Genomic DNA, 21,758 nt, shown 5'->3' on the forward strand with positions numbered 1-21,758 from the left:
CTTTGGCTAGTTTATATTGCCTCCACATCCTCCCCTGCTCTGTACCTTGTTGTTAATTAAGCCACCCTCCCCTCTCTCGTCTGTTCTCCAGTACAATGCTGTCTTGTTTTACAGTTGTCAGACATGTCGGCAGGCCCCTCCCCTCCTGTGAAGAAGCACAAAGGCTGTTGGACAGGGGGAGGGCCCCAGGGGTGGTGATTGGTTTGGGGGCGGGACTGGGAACTGTTCTGTCACACTAGTCTGGCCTGGAGCTAGTCAGTCCTGCTGGGGTGTAGCTAGTAAATCAAATCAAATTGTATTTGTCACATGTGCCGAATACAACAGGTGTAGACCTTACAGTGAAACGCTTCCTTACAAGCCCTTAACCAACAATGCCGTTTTAAGAAAAAAAAAAAAAAATGTAAATACAAAAAGTAACAAGTAATTCAAGAGCAGCAGTAAAATAACAATAGCGAGACTATATACGGGGGCACCGGTTAGTCGAGGTAGTATGTACATGTAGGTAGAGTTCTTAAAGTGACTATGCATACTGTAGATAATAACAGAGTAGCAGCATTGTAAAAAGGGGGGGGGGGCGCATTTCAAATAGTCTGGGTAGCCATTTGATTAGCTGTTCAGGAGTGTTATGGCTTGGGGGTAGAAGCTGTTTAGAAGCCTCTTGGACCTGGACTTGGCGCTCCGGTACCGCTTGCCGTGCGGTAGCAGAGAGAACAGTCTATGACTGGGGTGGCTGGAATAGCTACTGTAGTCACGTCTGAGAGCCCTCCGTTCACATACAGGTGTTAAAACATGCAAATATCCCATTCGATGGTATATGGCGTCTTTTTTTCCACAGAGGTCTGATCTGGAGGGCCGTAGCAGAGCCCCTCAAACAGCCTTGGTGGGATGTAGCTGCTGTATTCAGACAGAGCTGAGAGCGCTCAGCAGACATACAGCTTGTTAGTCCCTCTGTCTCTACAGTGGCCTGGTTGTTATGGCCATAATGAGACTGTTGGGAGAAGTATTTATCTAGCTGATCCAGGGCTTTCATTACGCTCGCTCACACTGGGCTGGCCGTTGAGAATAACTGCAGTGAATAACTTGGAAAATAGCTCAGAAAATGGTTTGTGTGTGTATTTCCTCCAAGGTCTTTTAGTGTTTTTCTTTCTTTTATTTAGCTTTTAGGAGCCATTGTTTAATTATAGCTTGCTGATTTTAATGAAAATGGAAGGATAATTACGATGCTCCTTGTTGAGTCACTGTATTTGAAATCCCTAACATCCTGCCTTGTAGTGGTACCTTTAGCTTTATTACTTAATGAGTTATGATGCAGTGATATGGCTGTTTTATAAATACTTCTAGATGGAAGAGTTTTAATGAACTGCCTGATGCAGGTTGTTTCATAGAAGCTCTGCGCACACACACACACACACACACAGTACTGCCGGCTGCTGCCATACGGTTTCTGATTTCGAGCCCTTGGGCACACAGAGTCTCTGGAACAGCTGCTAGTGCTCTGGCTGTGGTCTGGCACGCACATCAACACACACGCACATCAACACACACGCACATTGGCCCAATCAACGCGCTGATGCACATCACAGACGGTTGATCCTCCAACACTGAAATGTGAAAGTCAGTCAGGCGGGCTCTGTGAACAGAGATCAGTGCTGCAGGAGGATAGATGCACAACGTTGTAGTGTGGTCTGGGACAGGACAGACGGAGGCCCTAGAATGATCTAGAACCCTACCCTGTGTTTACAGGCTGCTGCTGCTGCTACAGCCAGGTCCAGCAATTTAACGTGACACATTTACAGGGTGAACAGGATGTTCCTTGGCTGTGTTTCTGGCCTGTATCTATCTGGTCAGACGCTCCTAGTCATGTCATGCTCACTGAATTAGCGTTTGAACTATGGCCAGTGCTTTGAGCCACCTCAGCCGTGGAAAACTAGGCCTTTCTCCCAGGTCCACTTCTGTTTGGACCCTACTTATATAATGTTGTTCACCTCTTGTTCTGCAGAGCAATCTCCCCCTATGCTCTCCTCAGACAGCCAACACTCTTACTGCAGCAGCATAGCCCCTACTGATCCACAGCTGATTCTATGGTCCACTGTGCCCTGCCCAGTCTTCCTCTGGTCTTCTGTGTCTCTCCAGACCAGATTATTCTCCATCGTGGAGGGTGGGGTAGCTACTGTACCCCGGAGACAGAACAGGGGGAGGGATGGGAGTGTCCCTGAGACAGGATGAGAAAGGGGAAGGATGGGAAGACAGGAAGCATTCCTGGTGGAGGGTGAGGAGGACTGGGAGTCTCTGGGAAAGGATGACGGCTGGAGTATCAGTAGGAAAATATGAGGGTGATAGGTAGTGCCTCAGGGCGGTACGATCACTACAGGCCCTGGGGATAGAGAGGGGTAAGGGGGGGAGAAGAGAACCTGGCGTGCAGACATGCTACTTCCAGTCTCTTTCTCCCCTGAGCCACGGAGAGTATGCTCTCCTCCTCCACATTGTTTCCTCATTCCCACCATCATGAAAGAATGATTTAATCAAATTAACATTTGGCTGCATTTTGTTCTGAATGGGCTCATTATGCCGCTGACAGGACCGAGTGTGCAGCATGCCAAGGAAGGGTGAAGGAGAGGGGAGATGAAAGATTGTGAGATGGGGAGGAAAGAGGGAGAGTTGTAAGAGGGAGAGAGCGAGGGATCGTGTGTGTGTGTGTGTGTGTGTGCGCGCACACAGGGGAACAAAATCCCAGGCTCAGTGGTGTGACTCTGAAGGTATTCTAAATCACTCCTCAGACAGTCTCCCTGACTCATTCCAGAATTCCCAGTACCTCTATCACAGTGTCTCTCACTGTTCTGGAGATGTTTGCTAGTAGAACCTGCAGTCTCGGGCAGGGTTCTCCAACTGGCAGGGTTCTCCAACTGGCAGTGTTTTTTGTTGTTGGACGGAAGTCTGTAAAATCACCAGCAAATCAGCACTAAGTGATTGTAATCTTGGAAATCTGTTCCAAAGTATTCCCATGCATAATAGGTAGATGTGATTGTATACAAATGTAAGCAAGGTTTGAAATGATTGTTTGTCAAATATTATATCTGTTTGTGCTTCTTGCGGTCAATTTGCAGTCTACAAATGATTTGTAATTATGTTACGGCTCCCTGACTATCTGCTCAAGAAGAAATTGTCCCGAGGCTGAATTTAGTTGATGATCCCTGGTCTAGGGCCTTATTCAGTGGTGGAAGGTTGGCAATAGAAACGTTGTAGTGAATGGATACTGGGAAGAAAATGGTGCTGTGTTAAGACTATAAATAGCATATATGAAAAGTCATAGAAAAAACATTGGGTAAGATAGGTTTCAGGTGTATGTACTGCTGTTGCTGCTCAGGAGGGATCTGACTATTCATAGGGTGTTGGCTGTGAAAAATACTTTGATACTGTGTCCACTTGGGGGCAGTGTAGCTCTCTGAAAGTCTGCATGAATTGTTATCCTGCTGAGGACAGGAATACATCATTTGATAACTTTCTTTCTTGCACTCTTTCTCTCTCGTTCTCTTTCTCTCGTTCTCTTTCTCTCGTTCTCTTTCTCTCGTTCTCTTTCTCTCGTTCTTTCTTTCTCTCGTTCTTTCTTTCTCTCGTTCTCTCTCAGGATGAAGGGGGGCAGGGAAAGGGTGTGACAGAGGAGCGTCACTGGCTGTCAGAGTGTGAGCCTTACTACCAGGTAAGAGACCAGACCCCTTCCTATTGGCCCTCGGGGGGGGGGCAATTCCTCTGTGACCACAGTCCCTGTCTTCTGAGGTGACGATAGACTGCCTCTTTTCCAAAACACAAGTACCCTCCACCCCAAAGCCGTCTGACGTCACACCATGCATTCCTAAGAATCATTGGCGCATTAGAAGCTCAGGAAGTTGGTTTTAGCTTTGGTAAGATGGCCTCTCATGGGAGAGATTTGTCGACTTACCCAGAGATACAGTGTACAATGTGAGTCGTTGTACCAAAGGCGGGAAGGCAGATGGTCTGCTTATGAAGCAGACTGATAAGCAGAATCGCTGTATTCCCTCATGGACAGATTTTGATGGGAGTGGACCCTCTTGCTTCGCCTCTTCCTCTCTGACAGCTCAGTGCTGCCCCCTCTCATTGAGTATCTCGTTGAAGGCCGACTGGGGTACTGCAGGCTGCCATTAGCAACTGAATTATCCATAACTTATTTGTGATTTTTAAATAAGTGGTTCAGGGACATAAATCTTGTGTAATAGAAGCAATTATTGGTACCATGATTGTCTTAGATTTTCTTATTTTATTTACACGAAGATTGACATTTTCCCATTCACAATAATGAGGGATACTGTTTTCTGAAAACAATGACTGCAGTACCGCGGTCGGCCTTGACCTTTGTGGCTTCAATGAGAGGGGCGGTCGTTCTCCCCTGGGCTCCTCCCTGGCCCCTGTAACCCTGGGAAAGAGCGCCTGCAGAGGCAGGAAATTGAAAGAGCTAATTAGTGGTGCGGCTGGTGGAGCCAGCGGGGGCCGGCCTGTTAGAACATGTGAGGCGTGCTGTCCCCTGTGGCCCCCGCGTCCTCCAGGACTGGTGGAGAAGAGACAGAGGAGAGGATGATCACGGATGCCACGTTCCCGATACCACCTGCAGGAGAGCCACATGTTTACCTGTCTCTGATTGGTCCATACCTTTGAGGAAAACATCACCTCTGTCTGCCCCTAGTTTATCCCTCTGCCCTGTCACTCCCTGTCTCTGCTCGCTCTCCCTGTCTCTGCTCGCTCTCCCTGTCTCTGCTCGCTCTCCCTGTCTCTGCTCGCTCTCCCTGTCTCTGCTCGCTCTCCCCGTCTCTGCTCGCTCTCCCTGTCTGTCTGTCTCCTGGTTCAGTCGTAAAAACCCTCCACAGACCACACAGTGGTAGCTATGTTATTGTGTCTGTATCTTCACCGATCATCATGATGTCCTCTGGCCTGCACACACTCTTAGCAATGACAACTACCAGCCTTGTTCTTCTCCCTTCTTTTGCCAAGCATCTAACCTCCCTTAAGGCAGAGTTCATTGATATTTGAGATGCATCTTTGGGGCCATGTGGATGTTGTGAAGGGCATTTCTCAGAGCTTAATGTAATTCATTACTTTCCACTTCTGGAGCTCATGGTAGTGGTGTGTGTAAAATCACTGGGGAAGCCAAGCCAAAAACAACTACGTATTCCATCCTATGTGTTGTGATAATTGCGTTGTTTGCTCTATAACCTGTTAGTTCATATACCTCGCCACCGTGATCTATAGGCCTAAGGCTGAGACCAAAATAAGAAAACGGTGGCAGAATAAATTCAACCACCTTCGTTTCATCGCAACATCAGTCCGGTGAAGTCCACAAAGCATATTGCATGTAACAAACAGTCAAGCAAGTTAATATTTCCGTCATGTTCGAGCCACTAAACAACCATTGATTTGGAACCACGGAGAGTTACTGCAAGTCGCAAAGAAAACATGAGCTGCCTCCACTGTTCCAGCACCATCAACTTCAACATTTCAACAACATCAAATCACCTCTGCTTAGTCTAATACAGTGACAACTAAAAGATACCAAAAACGATTTATTACAATCAACGTAAGCTAAATATGATGTGGATGTCCATAGTTTTGTGTGTGTTCGTGCAAGTAGAAAAAAACATTTTGACTCACCCTAGAGAAATGCCATCCTCCTTTCTTTCATGTTGATGAAAGTCAATCACTCTGTACTATATGACATGCTTTAATTTTTCGTTGTCCTAGGCTACCTAGTTAAAATGCTTGCTCGCTAGCCTAACTTCCTTTCATGGGCAACGTTAGCTAGTTAACGTTAGCTAGTTAACATTAGCCTTCTACATCTAGCTTCATATTGAACTTCCACCCTCTCAGGCCAAGAGTATGTATGAATGAATTAATGGTTGGATCAGAATCGCCGTTATAATCATTGGCCAGTACGCAGAATTAAGTAAAGTCCAAATCCCTATCTCCACCCATGGCTAATTTAGGAAAGGGACAATTTTTAGCTAGCTAGCCAGCCACCGGAGGACAGCACAACGAGTTTCTGTCAATGATGTACTGTATGCTCTCAATGCGATGTGGTTGGAGTGAAGCCAAATCCAAACGTGCTTCCCTTGACACTTTTATAAAATATATATATTTATTAAATAATTAATTTTATTTATTTATTTTATTATTTTTTCATCTTTATTTTTCCTTAGTTTTTCTTTATTTATTTTGTTTTGTAATGATTTTTTTTTAAAATTTGTTATTTTTTATATTTTTTATTATTTATTTATTATTTTTTTTCACAGTTGAGCTCACTCAGTTTAGCTCAACGCTGATTGGCTATTTTATTTTTTATCAAGGGAGGCCAAATGCTCACTGGCTATCCTTGCATTCAATGCTAGTGGCAGCAACAATGTCATACTCTTTTTGAGCAGACAGCATCAGATAGATGGCCTACAGAGACAGAGGGGCGCTGTTTTGCTTGCTCGGATGCTTTTTCCAGTGAGATACATTCAGCCTCTTGCGAATGGAAGGAATATTATGAAACGCAGAGAGACGAAAGATATAAAATATATGTTTCTTATTTTCTGGGGAAGCCTGGCCTCCCTTGGCAACTATGAATACACGCCACTGCATATTAGTAGCAGTCCAGTGGTTTGGTCATCCATGGAAACATTACCACTATCATCACACTACAGAATTCCACAACCAACACTGGACAGAGAGGATGAATCTCAATGGGAAGGATAATGAGTGAAACAAGATAATAACTTGGATGAAAGCCTGCAGACAGTGTAGTTATCTGGGACTCCAGGTGACTAGTGTGATAAAAGCCCATCCAGTCTACATACATGTCCTCTTGTAAGAACCAGGAGCACTTGTTCTGTTCTCCCCCAGACCCCTGATGTTCCTCTGATCTTCTGGACTGCACAGAGGCTTCACCAACCCAAGGCCAGCTGATTGTTGGCTGTTATTTTGACCTTTTTATTGCTATTGTCTCACATAGTTTGTTGAAAGCAACCTCTAGCCTTTCACGGTTTTCACCACTGGCACTAAACTATGACTGGTACTTGTGTTCTCCTTGCAGAAGTCTGAGGGGCCAGGCCTGGCGGGCGACACAGACCTTACCATCCCCACGTCCAATGAGGAGCAGCAGGAGTACCTGCGCTGGAAGAAGGAGCGTGAGCAGATCGACCGGGAGCGTGTGGCCCGCCACAGAAATGCCAATGGCCAGTGGAGGCGGGCATGGGACATGGACAAAACAGAGAATATGTAAGCCCACTCCTCCCATTCCTGGCTGCTTTGCACTTCGTTTTAGTTTGCATTGTCAATAATTTCAGTTTCTTCATGTTTGGCTGTTCCATTTGCTTGATGCATGTTTAAGTGCTCATTTTTCATTTGATTATAAAGTCATGTTACGATTAAAAATGAGTGTACTCTTCTGTATGTGCTCGTCTTCTGGTCTTTTTGTTTTCACATATCAACTTCAGCTTGCAGCTAACTACCACACATGTCATGTCTTACCATGCAATATAGACCATGCTTTTTTTCATTGTAACGTAACTAACACATGAACTCTCACTCATCAAGCAGATTACCTGCTCTGTTACCTCGTTGTGCAATAGAGGAAGTAGCCCAGTCTCTCTCTTCTCTACTTTTTCTCTACTTCTATACATAGCCATTGACTGTTCTCTAAGGAAGCGCAGAATGATGTATGTGGAGAAGACGGTGGTAAAAACAGGGAAAGCAATACTGTGACGTTTTTATTCTCATGGCTATGGCCCTTTATCAAATTACTGGTAATGAACTAATAGGCTTGTTCCTGTTGTGACTCTCTAAGGTACTTTCAGTATGTTGAATTAGGCTGATGGAAGATGTCAATTGTTTGTAGGTATTAACACAACCCACATTTTATGTCCTGGGGCCCCAGCCTCCAACCCAAAATAATGATATATTTTTGGATGGTGGGGCCCCCCCAGACAGCATATGAACATGTCATAAGGTATGGCAAAATGTTTATAATTGCAGGAAATTTGCTTTAAAACTGCTATTTCCTCTCAGCCTCATGGCAGAATGTGTAGAATAGCAGTGAATCGGCTTTTAAACGGCAACATTTTCTCTCAGCCTCATGGCAACATTTTTAGAATACTGAACAGCATGAGATTACTATAAAACTAATCCTGGAGGTCGGTGCCCTGTTGCCCCAGATGTGGTGGCCCTGCCCGTGCCTCGTCCCATGATACTGATTTCACACTGTCACAAGACTTAATCCAAACAAGTCACAAGACCGTAATAACAATTCACAGCAAATTGGAGACTGGCATTAGAGGGAAGAGGGATGACCTGGCAAAAATGTGTTTTGTTTTCTGTGGTAACATCTTTATTGGCTCACCTTAGTTTGTGAGCCGTTCTTAGAAAAAGGCTTTTTTAGACCTTGAAAGGGAAAAGATGCCCTCTTAAGATATTTATCATGTAGTACTCAAACTACCTTCTCCCTAGTACTCTAACCTCCATCTCCTTTGGTTAGCTATTTTAGACATTGGGCGCTTCCACTAGAAGTTGACCTGTGGTTTGTAATAAGCTGAAAGGCAATGTGATGGAACCAGGGAGAAGTAGAGTTGACCTTACTGACTCAACTTTGGTACACATCTTGATAAACCTAGGCCAGTTTAGGCTTAATAGGGAGTTTGTCCACCCTTTGCTGCAATAACAGCTTTCACTCTTCTGGGAAGGCTTTCCACTAGATGGTGGAACATTGCTGCGGGGACTTGCTTCCATTCAGCCACAAGTGCATTAGTGAGGTCGGGCACTGGGCGATTAGGCCTGGCTCGCAGTCGGTGTTCCAATTCATCCCAAAGGTGTTCGATGGTGTTGAGGTCAGGGCTCTGTGCAGGCTGGTCAAGTTATTCCACACCGATCTCTACAAACCATTTCTGTATGGTCCTCGCTTTGTGCATGGGGACATGTTCATGCTGAAACAGGAAAGGGCCTTACCCAAACTGTTGCCTCAAAGTTAGAAGCACAGAATCATCTAGAATGTCATTGTATGCTGTATCATTAAGATTTTCCTTCACTGGAACTAAGGGGCCTAGCCCGAACCATTTACTCATTTTACATTTACGTCATTTAGCAGACGCTCTTATCCAGAGTGACTTACAAATTGGTGCATTCACCTTATGATATCCAGTGGAACAACCACTTTACAATAGTACATCTATATCTTTTTAAGGGGGGGGGGTTAGAAGGATTACTTAATCCTATCCCAGGTATTCCTTAAAGAGGTGGGGTTTCAGGTGTCTCCGGAAGGTGGTGATTGACTCCGCTGTCCTGGCTTCGTGAGGGAGCTTGTTCCACCATTGGGGTGCCAGAGCAGCGAACAGTTTTGACTGGGCTGAGCGGGAACTGTGCTCCCGCAGAGGTAGGGAGGCGAGCAGGCCAGAGGTGGATGAACGCAGTGCCCTTCTTTGGGTGTAGGGACTGATCAGAGCCTGAAGGTACGGAGGTGCCGTTCCCCTCACAGCTCCGTAGGCAAGCACCATGGTCTTGTAGCAGATGCGAGCTTCAACTGGAAGCCAGTGGAGTGTGCGGAGGAGCGGGGTGACGTGAGAGAACTTGGGAAGGTTGAACACCAGACGGGCTGAGGCGTTCTGGATGAGTTGTAGGGGTTTAATGGCACAGGCAGGGAGCCCCGCCAACAGCGAGTTGCAGTAATCCAGACGGGAGATGACAAGTGCCTGGATTAGGACCTGCACCGCTTTCTGTGTGAGGCAGGGTCGTACTCTGCGAATGTTGTAGAGCATGAACCTACAGGATCGGGTCACCGCCTTGATGTTAGCGGAGAACGACAGGGTGTTGTCCAGGGTCACGCCAAGGCTCTTAGCACTCTGGGATGAGGGCACAATTGAGTTGTCAACCGTGATGGCGAGATCATGGAACGGGCAGTCCTTCCCCGGGAGGAAGAGCAGCTCTGTCTTGCCGAGGTTCAGCTTGAGGTGGTGATCCGTCATCCACACTGATATGTCTGCCAGACATGCAGAGATGCGATTCGCCACCTGGTTATCAGAAGGGGGAAAGGAGAAGATTAATTGCGTGTCGTCTGTGTAGCAATGATAGGAGAGACCATGTGAGAATATGACAGCGCCAAGTGACTTGGTGTATAGCGAGAATAGGAGAGGGCCTAGAATTGAGCCCTGGGGGACACCAGTGGTGAGAGCACGTGGTGCGGCGACGGATTCTCGCCACGCCACCTGGTAGGAGCAACCTGTCAGGTAGGATGCAATCCAAGAGTGAGCCGCGCCGGAGATGCCCAACTCGGAGAGGGTGGAGAGGAGGATCTGATGGTTCACAGCATCAAAGGCAGCAGATAGGTCTAGAAGGATGAGAGCAGAGGAGCGAGAGTTAGCTTTAGCAGTGCGGAGAGCCTCCGTGACACAGAAGAGCAGTCTCAGTTGAATGACCAGTCTTGAAACCTGACTGATTTGGATCAAGAAGGTCATTCTGAGAGGGAGATAGCAAGAGAGCTGGCCAAGGACGGCACGCTCAAGAGTTTTGGAGAGAAAAGAAAGAAGGGATACTGGTCTGTAGTTGTTGACATCGGAGGGATCGAGTGTAGGTTGTTTGAGAAGGGGTGCAACTCTCGCTCTCTTGAAGACGGGAGGGACGTAGCCAGCGGTCAAGGATGAGTTGATGAGCGAGGTGAGGTAAGGGAGAAGGTCTCCGGAAATGGTCTGGAGAAGAAAGGAGGGGATAGGGTCAAGCGGGCAGGTTGTTGGGCGGCCGGCCGTCACAAGTCGCAAGATTTCATCTGGAGAGAGAGGGGAGAAAGAGGTCAAAGCATAGGGTAAGGCAATGTGAGCAGGACCAGCGGTGTCGTTTGACTTAACAAACGAGGATCGGATGTCGTCAACCTTCTTTTCAAAATGGTTGACGAAGTCATCCGCAGAGAGGGAGGGGGGGAGGGGGAGGAGGATTCAGGAGGGAGGAGAAGGTGGCAAAGAGCTTCCTAGTGTTAGAGGCAGATGCTTGGAATTTAGAGTGGTAGAAAGTAGCTTTAGCAGCAGAAACAGAGGAAGAAAATGTGGAGAGGAGGGAGTGAAAAGATGCCAGGTCCGCAGGGAGGCTAGTTTTCCTCCATTTCCGCTCGGCTGCCCGGAGCCCTGTTCTGTGAGCTCGCAATGAGTCGTCAAGCCATGGAGCAGGAGGGGAGGATAGGGGACATAGAGAGTCAAAGGATGCAGAAAGGGAGGAGAGGAGGGTTGAGGAGGCAGAATCAGGAGATTGGTTGGAGAAGAATTGAGCAATTTTAACCAAATGTTAAAGTTGGCACTGCATTCGGGCAGGTAGTGTTCTCCTGGCATCCGCCAAACCCAGATTTGTCTATCAGACTGCCAGATGAAGTGTGATTCATCACTCCAGAGAACGAGTTTCCACTGCTCCAGAGTCCAATGGCGGCGAGTTTTACACCACTCCAGCCGACGCTTGGCATTGCGCATGGTGATCTTAGGCTTTTGTGCTGCTGCTTGGCCATGGAAACCCATTTCATGAAGCTCCTAACGAACAGTTCTTGTGGTGACGTTGCTTCCAGTGGCAGTTTGGAACTCGGTGGTGAGCAACCGAGGACAGACGATTTTTACGAGCTACAGCACTCGGCGTCCCGTTCTGTGAGCTTGTGTGGCCTATCACTTTGCGGCTGAGCCGTTGTTGTTCTTAGACATTTCCACTTCACAATAACAGCACTTACAGTTGACCAGGGCAGCTCTAGCAGGGTGGACATTTGACGAACTGACTTGTTGGAAAGGTGGCATCCTTTGAGGGTGCCACGTTGAAAGTCAGTGAGCTCTTCATAAGGCCATTTCTTCTGCCAATGTTTGTCTATGGAGATTGCATGGAGGTGTGCTCAGTTTTATACACCTGTCAGCAACGTGGCTGAAACAGCCGAATCCACTAATTTCAAGGGTTGTCTACATACTTTTGTATATAGTGTATAACCTACATTATTTGATTTTGAAACCCACTATTTGGCTATGTATTGAGGCACTATCCTTTCAGACAGTGTCATCCTTACTACCAGGAAAAGAAAAATGAACACCCCCTTCTTTTTCTGTTGTTTGTTAGGTTTTAAACACAGCTGATGTGCTGTGAGTGGCTGGATAAATAAAAGTACTGTTTAGAAGAAAGAAGCATCTAACTTTAAAGAGAGGAGAGAACAGGAGACTATTTTTAGCTGGGGTTGGGATGCCTTTCCTTTTTTGGCATGGTTTAAAAAAGGCCCCAGAGACTAAATAGAGCAAGAAAATTATTTTTTTGATTCAGCAGCTTAGATGTTCTCAATGAATGAGGAGTGTAGAAGCATGACTTCAAGATACCATACTCATCTTTGTACAATGTGTCATTCTATCTCTGAGCTCAGAACATAATGATACAGGGAAATGAATATGGCAGTAAATTGTTAGGTTAGTGGAACAATACGGATATTCAAGAATGTCCAAATGCATGGGACCCTTCATGAACCCTGGCATGAAAGAGTTTGCCTGTTTACTTTTTAACACCAAAACCATGGCTTCATTATCTGGCAGTTCTTCTGTTGATGGAACATCCTGGCTGTGTATTTGGTTTTAGTTCTTTTACTGTAAACGAAATGTCTCTATTTAGGTTTTCAGATAAATCTCCTGAGGAGAGAGTACAGGGGCCTCCAGATAGAGGTGAGAAATTCACTCTGGAATAAATTGGAAACATTCTTGTCAACTCAAACGCTGAGGAATAGTCAGACCGTAATCAAGTGATACCCATTAATTGTTGAACTTGTTTCATTTCAAGGAGGAAAAAATGCAAGGAGAGGTTACCCCAAATCAAATGCTCAGTCACGGGGTGAGTTGGAATGCTGAAAAACTGTGCACCAGCAGCTGAATCAGTTCAACATCACTGTTGAAGTTCTAAGTACGTGCTACTTACTGATGGATGAACTATTCTGATGTTTCTCTTGTTTGTATCGACAGTTCAGCAACCACGGGGCAGAGACAAGGGGGTTAAAAAAGTGCCAGTGGTCAGCAGTAAAGCCAAGGGCAAGGATCGGCTGACTGGGAGGGCCAGGAGGTGAGTAGCAGCAGATTTAAATTGTAGTAGCAGCCCGTGTTGAGTGAAGGAAACCACATACATACAGTAGCCTGGCCCTATGCAAAACACACTGGGGCTTACTCTAAAGAGCACAACATTTGTCAAATGATAAAAAACATTCACTTTTTCACACAGTTTTATTTTAAAAAGCCAACTGTTCCAGCGTTTTATACTGTAGCCATTCGTGAGGCTAGAATGCTTTTAGTCTGTTAGCAGTGCTTGAGAGGCAGGTGTTGGTGGCTGTGCAGTTCTCTGAGATTGAGCTAGCCATGGGAAAGAGCAGTCAGGTCTGTCCAGACAGTGGTCCCTGGCCTCAGTTGCCTGTTATTAGGCTTTGCTGCTGGTGCAAATGGGAAAAGAGCAGCGTGTGAAGAGAACTGCTGAGACCAGCCTAGAGCATCTCTCAGGATGTGCAGAGACGATGATTAAACACACAAGTGTGTAAGAGGACCTATCATCCTTCTCCATTTCCTTCTTGTCTCACTCACACGCTATATTTCTCTATCTGTGATACCATACAGAACAGAAATAGTGTTTTTTCTAAGTGCCAAAGCATTCTTTGTTACCAGGATACTGAAGTACATAGACCACTCATTCTGAATGCTTCTAATCATAAACCTTTTAACATTTCAGATGGGATGCCAGTGAGGATGGGGATGATTTGCAGGTGGGGTTTAAACTGAATACTTTGCTTTGATGTACACTGAACAAAATATAAATGCAATATATACTGTAAAGTGTTAGTCCCATGTTTCATGAGCGGAGAAAAAAAAAAATCACAAATGTTCCATATGCACAAAAAGCTTATTTCTCTTACATTTTGTGCACACATTTGTTTACATCCCTGTTGGTGAGCATTTTTCCTTTGCCAAGATAATCGCTCCACCTGACAGGTGTGGCATATCAAGAAGCTGATTAACACATGATCATTACACAGGTGCACCTTGTGCTGGGGGACAATAAAAGGCCACTTTAAAAGTTCAGTTTTGTCACACAACACAATGCCACAGATGTCTCAAGTTTTGACGGTGTGTGCAATTGGCATGCTGACTGCAGGAATGTCCACCAGAGCTGTTGCCAGATAATTGAATGTTAATTTCTCTACCATAAGCTGCCTCCGACGTTGTTTTAGAGAATTTGGCAGTTCGTCCAACCGGCCTCATAACCGTAGACTACGTGTGCTGAGGAGTATTTCTGTCTGTAATAAAGACATTTTGTAGCTCAGTAAATCTTTAAAATTGTATGTTGCGTTTTTATATTTTTGTTCTGTATAGCTCTGTGCTTTGATGAAGAATGGCTGTGCTTGGGCTCATATTACCAATGGAATTTGTTTTTGGTTCTTTAGGCCTCCGAGACAAGTTTGGAGGAATTCTTAGAAGAGCTTGATGCTTTGGTTGGGCCTGACGTAGACGACTCCACTGCAGAAACTCCAGAGGTCAAATATGTTTACCTCAAAATTGAGTCTTTCCTGACCCCGGATGTGGTGAAGACCGAGGAGGTGAGTGGACCCGTCAGTCCTGCCCTGGACCAAGCCGACTGGCTTCAAGCCCCAGCCGACACCTCAGAGGAGGGTACACCCAGACAGAAGGCTGAGGAATTGTCCCCTCGAGCTGCAGAGAAGAAAGTCCGCTTCTCGGTGGAGCTCATCAAGGGGCCCGGGGCCTATGAGAAGCCCAGTACGGGAGCCCAGAACTCTGCCCGCTCAGAAACCAAGGGAGCCAGCACTTTAAAAGTGTCCTCCCCCAGGAAAAACAGCCATGAGGTGGAGGAGCCGAAGCAGGCCCCCGAGGGCCCTCAGAAGGATGCTGGTAATGCCCTGGACCAGGGTAATAAACCTGCTGAAGCTGTCCAGTCACAAAGCTCATCGGATGGGCAGACACCGGGGCAGGAGAGCTCTGAGCTTCCCGATTCCTCCAAAACAGAGTGTGCTGAAAGCGGCCATGACAGTGTGCCCACCCCTGTTTTTCCCACTTCACACAGCAATGTCAAAGACGCTGCCCCTCCACAGGAGAATGCTGTCCAGCCTTTAGAACACGCTAAGAGCAATAGCAATAGAAATACAGGTAGGCTATGGTTTTGTTCATGGATGCTCCCTGTCAAATAGGTACAGTGAATAGCTATCACTATGATGTAACGTTTAAAAAAAAAAATGGGTTCCCTTCACAGAGGAACTGATTGACTCTAGTCTGTCTGTTCTGAGGCTGGAGTCAGGAGAGACTCACCCAACCCACACCACCAGCACTGACAAGGTCAGTACAGACTGAGAGGATGAAACTGGGATGGTTGGATGGTGTGGATGGATGGATGGATGGATGGATGGATGGATGGATGGATGGATGGATGGATGGATGGATGGATGGATGACTCATCTGCATTGTAGTCTGGACTGAGAGAGGGAGCGAATGAGAAAGAAACTGGATGGATAGAGAGATAAGTGTGTATGATTCATCAGGGCTGCAAAATGTGGATATTTGATTGCTGCATGAGTGTATTCACTATGCTCTTCTGTAGTGTTCAAGTGGATTTAAAATAGCTTAGAGACAATGCATATTCAGATTCCAGCTCTTACCACTGTAGCATGGTGCATTACCAACCACTTGTGCAAAAATAAGTACTGTATGCCTACCATTGAGTAAAAACAATAATGTACTTACTTACACTTATTTAAAAATTCACATTGTTTAACACCTTTTTCATTGTTTTTTTTCATAGGCAAGAGAAAATGGGAAGATTGTTTGAAGGACTTTCAACGTTTATATGAATTGGTCGATATGTAAAACCAAAATATGCGTAAGTAGAGAATTTACCGTAAGCCTTTTAGTTTAAAGTGGAACTCACAGCACTTTAACTACTTTGCAGATATGAAACAAACAGACAATCATAATATCAGTGAAAAATATCACATTCCCAGTTCATGCTACAAAACCAACTTTTTATAAGAGGTTTTTAAAATAGGTTCTATTTGACAAAAAATTCCATCACGTAGAGTAAGACATTGTTGTCAGAATAGATGGATGCAGTTCAATGCATGATTCATATAATTCACCAATACATTTCATGGTATTCCAAAACATATTGTTATCAGCTTGTAAATCACAGCTGTCCTGGTATATTGTTTGCTGCCTCTGTTCGGGATGCACTGTTTCAGTTTCAATGACTCAATATTTTGTCCAAAATATTGACAAATATAATTTAAACTCGGGATGTCAATACAATAGTGATGGACATTCAGAGTATTTTCTGTGAGTTGGCTAATTTGGCTCCGTTCACTTAAAAGAGCTGGCTCATTTGGCTCTGAAACGGCTCTTTGTTCCAACTGCATAAAAATGGACCTTGAACCATGATTTTTAGAACCAACCTCCAATGTCAAGCCCAAAAAGTAGGCTACCATTATATCAGATCGGGAAATTCGGATTCAATTACATTTTTACCTGGCCAAATTTATTAGATTATTATTAGTTTAAGCACTGCAAAAATGAGTGTGGACCCGAATGTATGCATAGTATTTGTATAGTAGCAGTATGCAAATCAGGAAGCCAAATTAACATCTCTTTCAACAATGCAATTCGGTTCCCGATGTTCACCAAAAAGTTATGTTCAAGCTAACGACCCATCACTACAATCAAACTAGCAAGGGCAATGATCACAAGTCAGTCATAACGTGGCTAATAGGCTAGCGTATTCATTTATGTAACAAGCTAAAAACACTGAGCCAAATGAGCTAGCTGCTGGGAGGATGTCATTTTTCGGTGGCAACAGCTAGAGATGAATTTGGTTAGCTAGCAAGAGATGTGAATCGCTTGGCTAGCTATGCTGAACTTGAACGACCGTTACACACAGTTAGCATGCAGATCTCTTAGTTGTCAATCAAATGTATTTGGCATCAATCAAATGGGCGGGCAGGCAGTTCCCATTCAGTTGTCAAAACGTAGATTGGGACAAGCATGCATTGGCAGGCAAGCTGCAGAAGAGTTAGCAGGCTACTTATTCTCCATTGTTTCAGTGCAATTTTGAGGGCCAACCACAAGCTGAAAATGTTTGAGAGGGTGCTTGCCTCGTTAGATTTGAAATCATCTAGCTCTGGCTAACATTAGTTGTTGATTTTAGGGAGTGATAATCTACCTGTTCTTGGTTGTTTGATCAATAGGACTGTAAGGTTCACAAATGTAAGAGGACTCCCGTGGGGTTAACATATTTGCAGAAATCAATTTTCAGGTGTATTTTGTGGCTTTTGGAGAATGCTTTCTAATGGTTTAAAGTCACGCTGTTGCTACTGCCTGTAAACACACAGTCCAGTTCATAGTGAATGATGACAGGGTCTACTGCCTGTAAACACACAGTCCAGTTCATAGTGAATGATGACAGGGTCTACTGCCTGTAAACACACAGTCCAGTTCATAGTGAAAGATGTCAGGTCCATGTGGCAAATGGCTTATTTGCATATAGGCCTACTGTGTAGAATCCGGGTCTGGACAGGACAGGACTGACACGTTTTTAATGAGGTTTTATTTACTGCAGTGTCTATTAATTGTCCAAATGCAGGGCTGCTTTCCCCACTATATATTGCTATAGAATTTTCACAAATGCCTTACTCTACATAATTTCCAAACATTCTATGAAAGTAGGAAAATAACCATATTTTAGTGCTCGCTTGTCAGAAAATGCTGTCAGTTCCACTTTAATAGCACATTTGCTTCCAATAGCTCTTTGAAGATGTCCTGTGCCTAGTTGGCCAAGGTGAGACTAGCATCCACAATGTTCTTTCATTTGAAACGATGCTAGTTGCTCACAGTGGGAAAAGGAAACTATAAATGTTGAGATTAAGTCATTTTGAGAATTTTGTCTGCTTGAAAATACTTACAAGCACTTTATTCTTTGAGGTATGAGTATTGACACGTCATACATTATGTAAGTGTGCTATTTGAATGGCAAACTTATGTTGAATGGCTGTCTTTGTTTACGTTTGAAGTATTATTTCAAGATACCAGTCCTAATGCTTGTATTAGTTCAGTTCCTAAGGATGTCTAACCTACATGACCTGAACAGGCCCTGCGTTTAAACTTCACCCGCCGCAAGTGATTGTCAATCAAATTACCTGGTGTTGTTGTGTCAATCTTTGCCTTAGCAGTAGGCCTAATTTGAATGATGAAATATAATTAGCATTATATGCTAATGGTTATACTGTACACTGGCTGTATTTACAGTGCCGTGAAAAAGTATTTGTCACCTTATACTCCATAAATTGTTGTGCCACCTTTAGCTGCAATGAGCTGCACATATTTCTGTGTCTGAATGTTATCGATCTTTAACCAAAACCTAATATTAGATAAAGGGAACCTGCGTTTACAAATAACAAAAAAATATGCAGTGTATATACTAATTTTATTTATTTAATTAACAAAGTTATGCAACACCCAATTCCCCTGTGTGAAAAAGTAATTGCCCCATATACTCAATAACTGGTTGTTCCACCTTTAGCTGCAATGACTCCAACCCCACACTTCCTGTAGTTGTTGATCAGTCTCTCACGTCACTGTGGAGGAATTTTGTCCCAGTCTTGCATGTAGTACTGCTTTAACTCAGTGACATTTGTGGGTTTTTAAGCATGAACTGCTCGTTTCAAGTCCTGCCACAACACTTCAATTGGGATTAGGTCTGGACTTTAACTAGGCCATTCCAAAACTTCAAATGTGTTGCTTTCTAGCCATTTTCATGTCGACTTGATTGTGTGTTTTGGGTCATTGTTTTGCTGCGCTTAAGCTTCAACTCAGACGGATGGCCTGACATTCTCCAGTAGAATTCTGATACAGAGTAGAATTCATGGTTCCTTCTATTAAGGCAAGTCGTCCAGGTCCTGAGGCAGAAAAACATCCCCCAACCATCACACTACCACCACCATGCTTCAGCGTTGGTATGAGGATCTTACTGTGGAATGCAGTGGTTGGTTTTCACCAGACATAATGTGACCCATGTCGTCCAAAAAGTTGAATCAAGTTTGCCAAAAGGCACCTGAAAACACCTGGATGATAATCAAGACTTTTGGAAGAATGTTCTATGGACAGATGATTCAAAAGTATAACTTTTTGCACACTGAGTTACAGCAGTTTTGCATTGAAGAGTGGGCCAAAATTCCTTCACAGCGACGTGAGAGACTGACCAACAACTACAGGAAGTGTTGGGTTGTAGTCATCGCAGCTAAAGGTGGAACAACCAGTTAGAGTATAAGGGGGCAATTACTTTTCCACACAGGGGCATTGGGTGTTGCATGTTTAGAAAATAAATAAAATAAGTATGTAATTGTTATTTGTTCACTCAGGTTCCATTTGTCTAATATTAGGTTTTGAAGATCTGATAACATTCAGTATCAAAAATATACTGAAGTAGAGAACATTAAAAAGAGGGCAAATCCTTTTCATGGCACTGTATCTAACTTTTCTTATTATCAATTAAGTAGAAAGCTCCGACCATTGCACTTATCTGTTGATATGATAGCTCATTCATTCATACAGTAGTTTACGGCTTGGTTTGGTGAAACCAGTTACATGAAGTAAAAGTCAATTCAAGTGCATTATTTAAGTGTGGGATTACTATGTAATATAAAGTTCAGTATACATTTTATGCTATTTTCAAATGCAAATCGTATTGGCAAAAAAGTTCAAATGTAGCTGAAATGCTAGAAGGTTCCTTCATCAATGATGGTTGTTAATTGTTGCATCGTTTTTCTTCAAAGAAAATGTAGGAACTATTTCCCGTTTAGAGTGATGTGGTATTAACGAACGGTCAATGTGGATTTTATTTCTTTCTCTCCATTGGATTGTCAAGTACTATTTGCTGGAGTGTAAACTCTTACTTGTTGACATTAGCGGATGGATTGCTTTATTTAAAGTAGGGAAAAGGTCATTATTAATTTCCCTTTGTCGTTTTATCATACTTTGATAGACTGACAACAAAATATGACTGAGCGCCTTACCGTGTAATAAATAGTAAGTGTATTAATGAAACACTTTCATTCTTCTTTTTAGAGTACTTCTTTATGCAATTCAGTGTACAGCACATGTTGCAGAACATGGTATTAAAAGCACATTGCCATAACCAAGACAATTTACAGGAGCAAGTTGAGGTTCTTTCGATTTGTTATGAAAAGGAGCTGTGGAGGTGAAAAATAAAGAGTGAAATTGAGAGCTAACAGAATTGAAGTTATTTGTTGGGAGAAAACAGAAGTGATCTAATTGATCCTGGAAGAGGGAGAAGGGGAGAGAGTTGAACGTAGGGAGGTTTTTTGTGCGAAGTAGTGGAATTGACTTCAACCGTGTGACTGTAGTGGAAAACGTACTTCTCTTCAGTGCCTGTTCGATTTTAGATAAGGGTTACAGTTTGTTTGTTTGGTAAGTGTATTTATTGCTTGACATTTACGTTATCACCAAGCCTTGCCTAATGACACTTGAACATTTTAGAAATGATTGTCTGCCATATTACTGCTCCTTTCAACATTAATGTGTATCACTGTGAGCCCTGTGCTCCAAGGACTCTCACAGGATGTGTGAAGAATTCAAAAAAACGTGTCCATCAAGCTTTTTTACAGTCAAATTTCTTCTTTGTTTTGTATTAACTTGAGTGCAAATTCCATGATTGTAAAACAGTTGTACGTTAGCATACAGCACAATAAAAAAAGTACCCCCAGTTTCAGATTCTGTCTTGCTCTTTCTGTCATGCTTTACACAGAGGTGCACAACTGCACAAAAAATATGATATTTTGCCCCCTAACCCTGACCTATACAAACAGCATGAAAATAGAGTGAATGTGAAAAGTATTTTTCCTATGTAATATACACACTGAGTATACAAAACATTAAGAAAACCTTCTCTTTCCATGACATAGACTGACCAGGTGAAAGCTGTGATCCCTTATTGATGTCACTTGTTAAATCCACTTCAATCATTGTAGATGAAAGGGAGCAGACGGGTTAAAGAACGATTTTTAAGCCTTGGGACAATTGAGACATTGATAGTGTATGTGTGCCATTGAGGGTGAATGGGCAAGAAAATATTTAAGTGCCTTTGAACGGGGGTATGGCAGTCGGTGTCAGGCGCATTGGTTTGTGTCAAGAACTGCAACGCTGCTGGGTTTTTCACACTCAACAGTTTCCCGTGTGTATCAAGAATGGTCCACCACCCAAAGGACATCCAGCCAACTTGACACAACTGTGGGAAGCTTTTGAGTCAACATGGGCCAGCATCACTGTGGAACACTTTCTGAGGGGTGCAACTCAACATTAGGAAAGTGTTCCTAATGTTTGGTATACTCAGTGTACACTACAATATGTCATGTTTTATATACACGTCTAATTACCTTCACATACTCATTTTGAGCGCTGATCAGCAACACCAGTACATTTCCCAAGAGGTTTCTGATTATTCACATACATGCATGGGAAAGTTGGCTGCTAATATGTATCTCATAGCTTATGTAAAGTACTTAACCACCACTGATAGCTTGCCAACTTTAGAAAAAGATGATTCTGTGTCCCATAAGAGATTGAATAATGTAATATGACATGATAGCAGCACATGAATGCCCTTGATTTGATTACATTTGACTGAACTTACAGTAAAAAAACGAATGGCGTTTCAGAATGGGAGACTGACGGTATGGT

The 21,758-nt window shown here is 43.9% G+C and overlaps 1 protein-coding gene across 5 annotated transcripts in view; it reads left to right on the forward strand.

Moving 5' to 3' along the window:
- Positions 1 to 20,785, forward strand: part of LOC106610874 (coiled-coil domain-containing protein 9B) — a 32,195-nt gene extending 11,410 nt beyond the window's left edge. For all 5 annotated transcript variants that reach the window (XM_014210519.2, XM_014210521.2, XM_045723439.1 and 2 more), the window contains 9 exons: positions 3,626 to 3,697; positions 7,079 to 7,263; positions 12,643 to 12,692; positions 12,808 to 12,858; positions 12,987 to 13,083; positions 13,738 to 13,771; positions 14,450 to 15,167; positions 15,271 to 15,353; positions 15,817 to 20,785. In XM_014210519.2, coding sequence (XP_014065994.2) covers positions 3,626 to 3,697; positions 7,079 to 7,263; positions 12,643 to 12,692; positions 12,808 to 12,858; positions 12,987 to 13,083; positions 13,738 to 13,771; positions 14,450 to 15,167; positions 15,271 to 15,353; positions 15,817 to 15,843 — 1,317 coding nt within the window. In that variant the 3' untranslated portion in view covers positions 15,844 to 20,785. The remainder of the gene's footprint in view (positions 1 to 3,625; positions 3,698 to 7,078; positions 7,264 to 12,642; positions 12,693 to 12,807; positions 12,859 to 12,986; positions 13,084 to 13,737; positions 13,772 to 14,449; positions 15,168 to 15,270; positions 15,354 to 15,816) is intronic.
- Positions 20,786 to 21,758: the final 973 nt, after the last annotated feature.

Source organism: Salmo salar, chromosome ssa09 (assembly GCF_905237065.1).
Source record: "Salmo salar chromosome ssa09, Ssal_v3.1, whole genome shotgun sequence".
NCBI classification, from domain to species: Eukaryota; Metazoa; Chordata; class Actinopteri; order Salmoniformes; family Salmonidae; genus Salmo; species Salmo salar.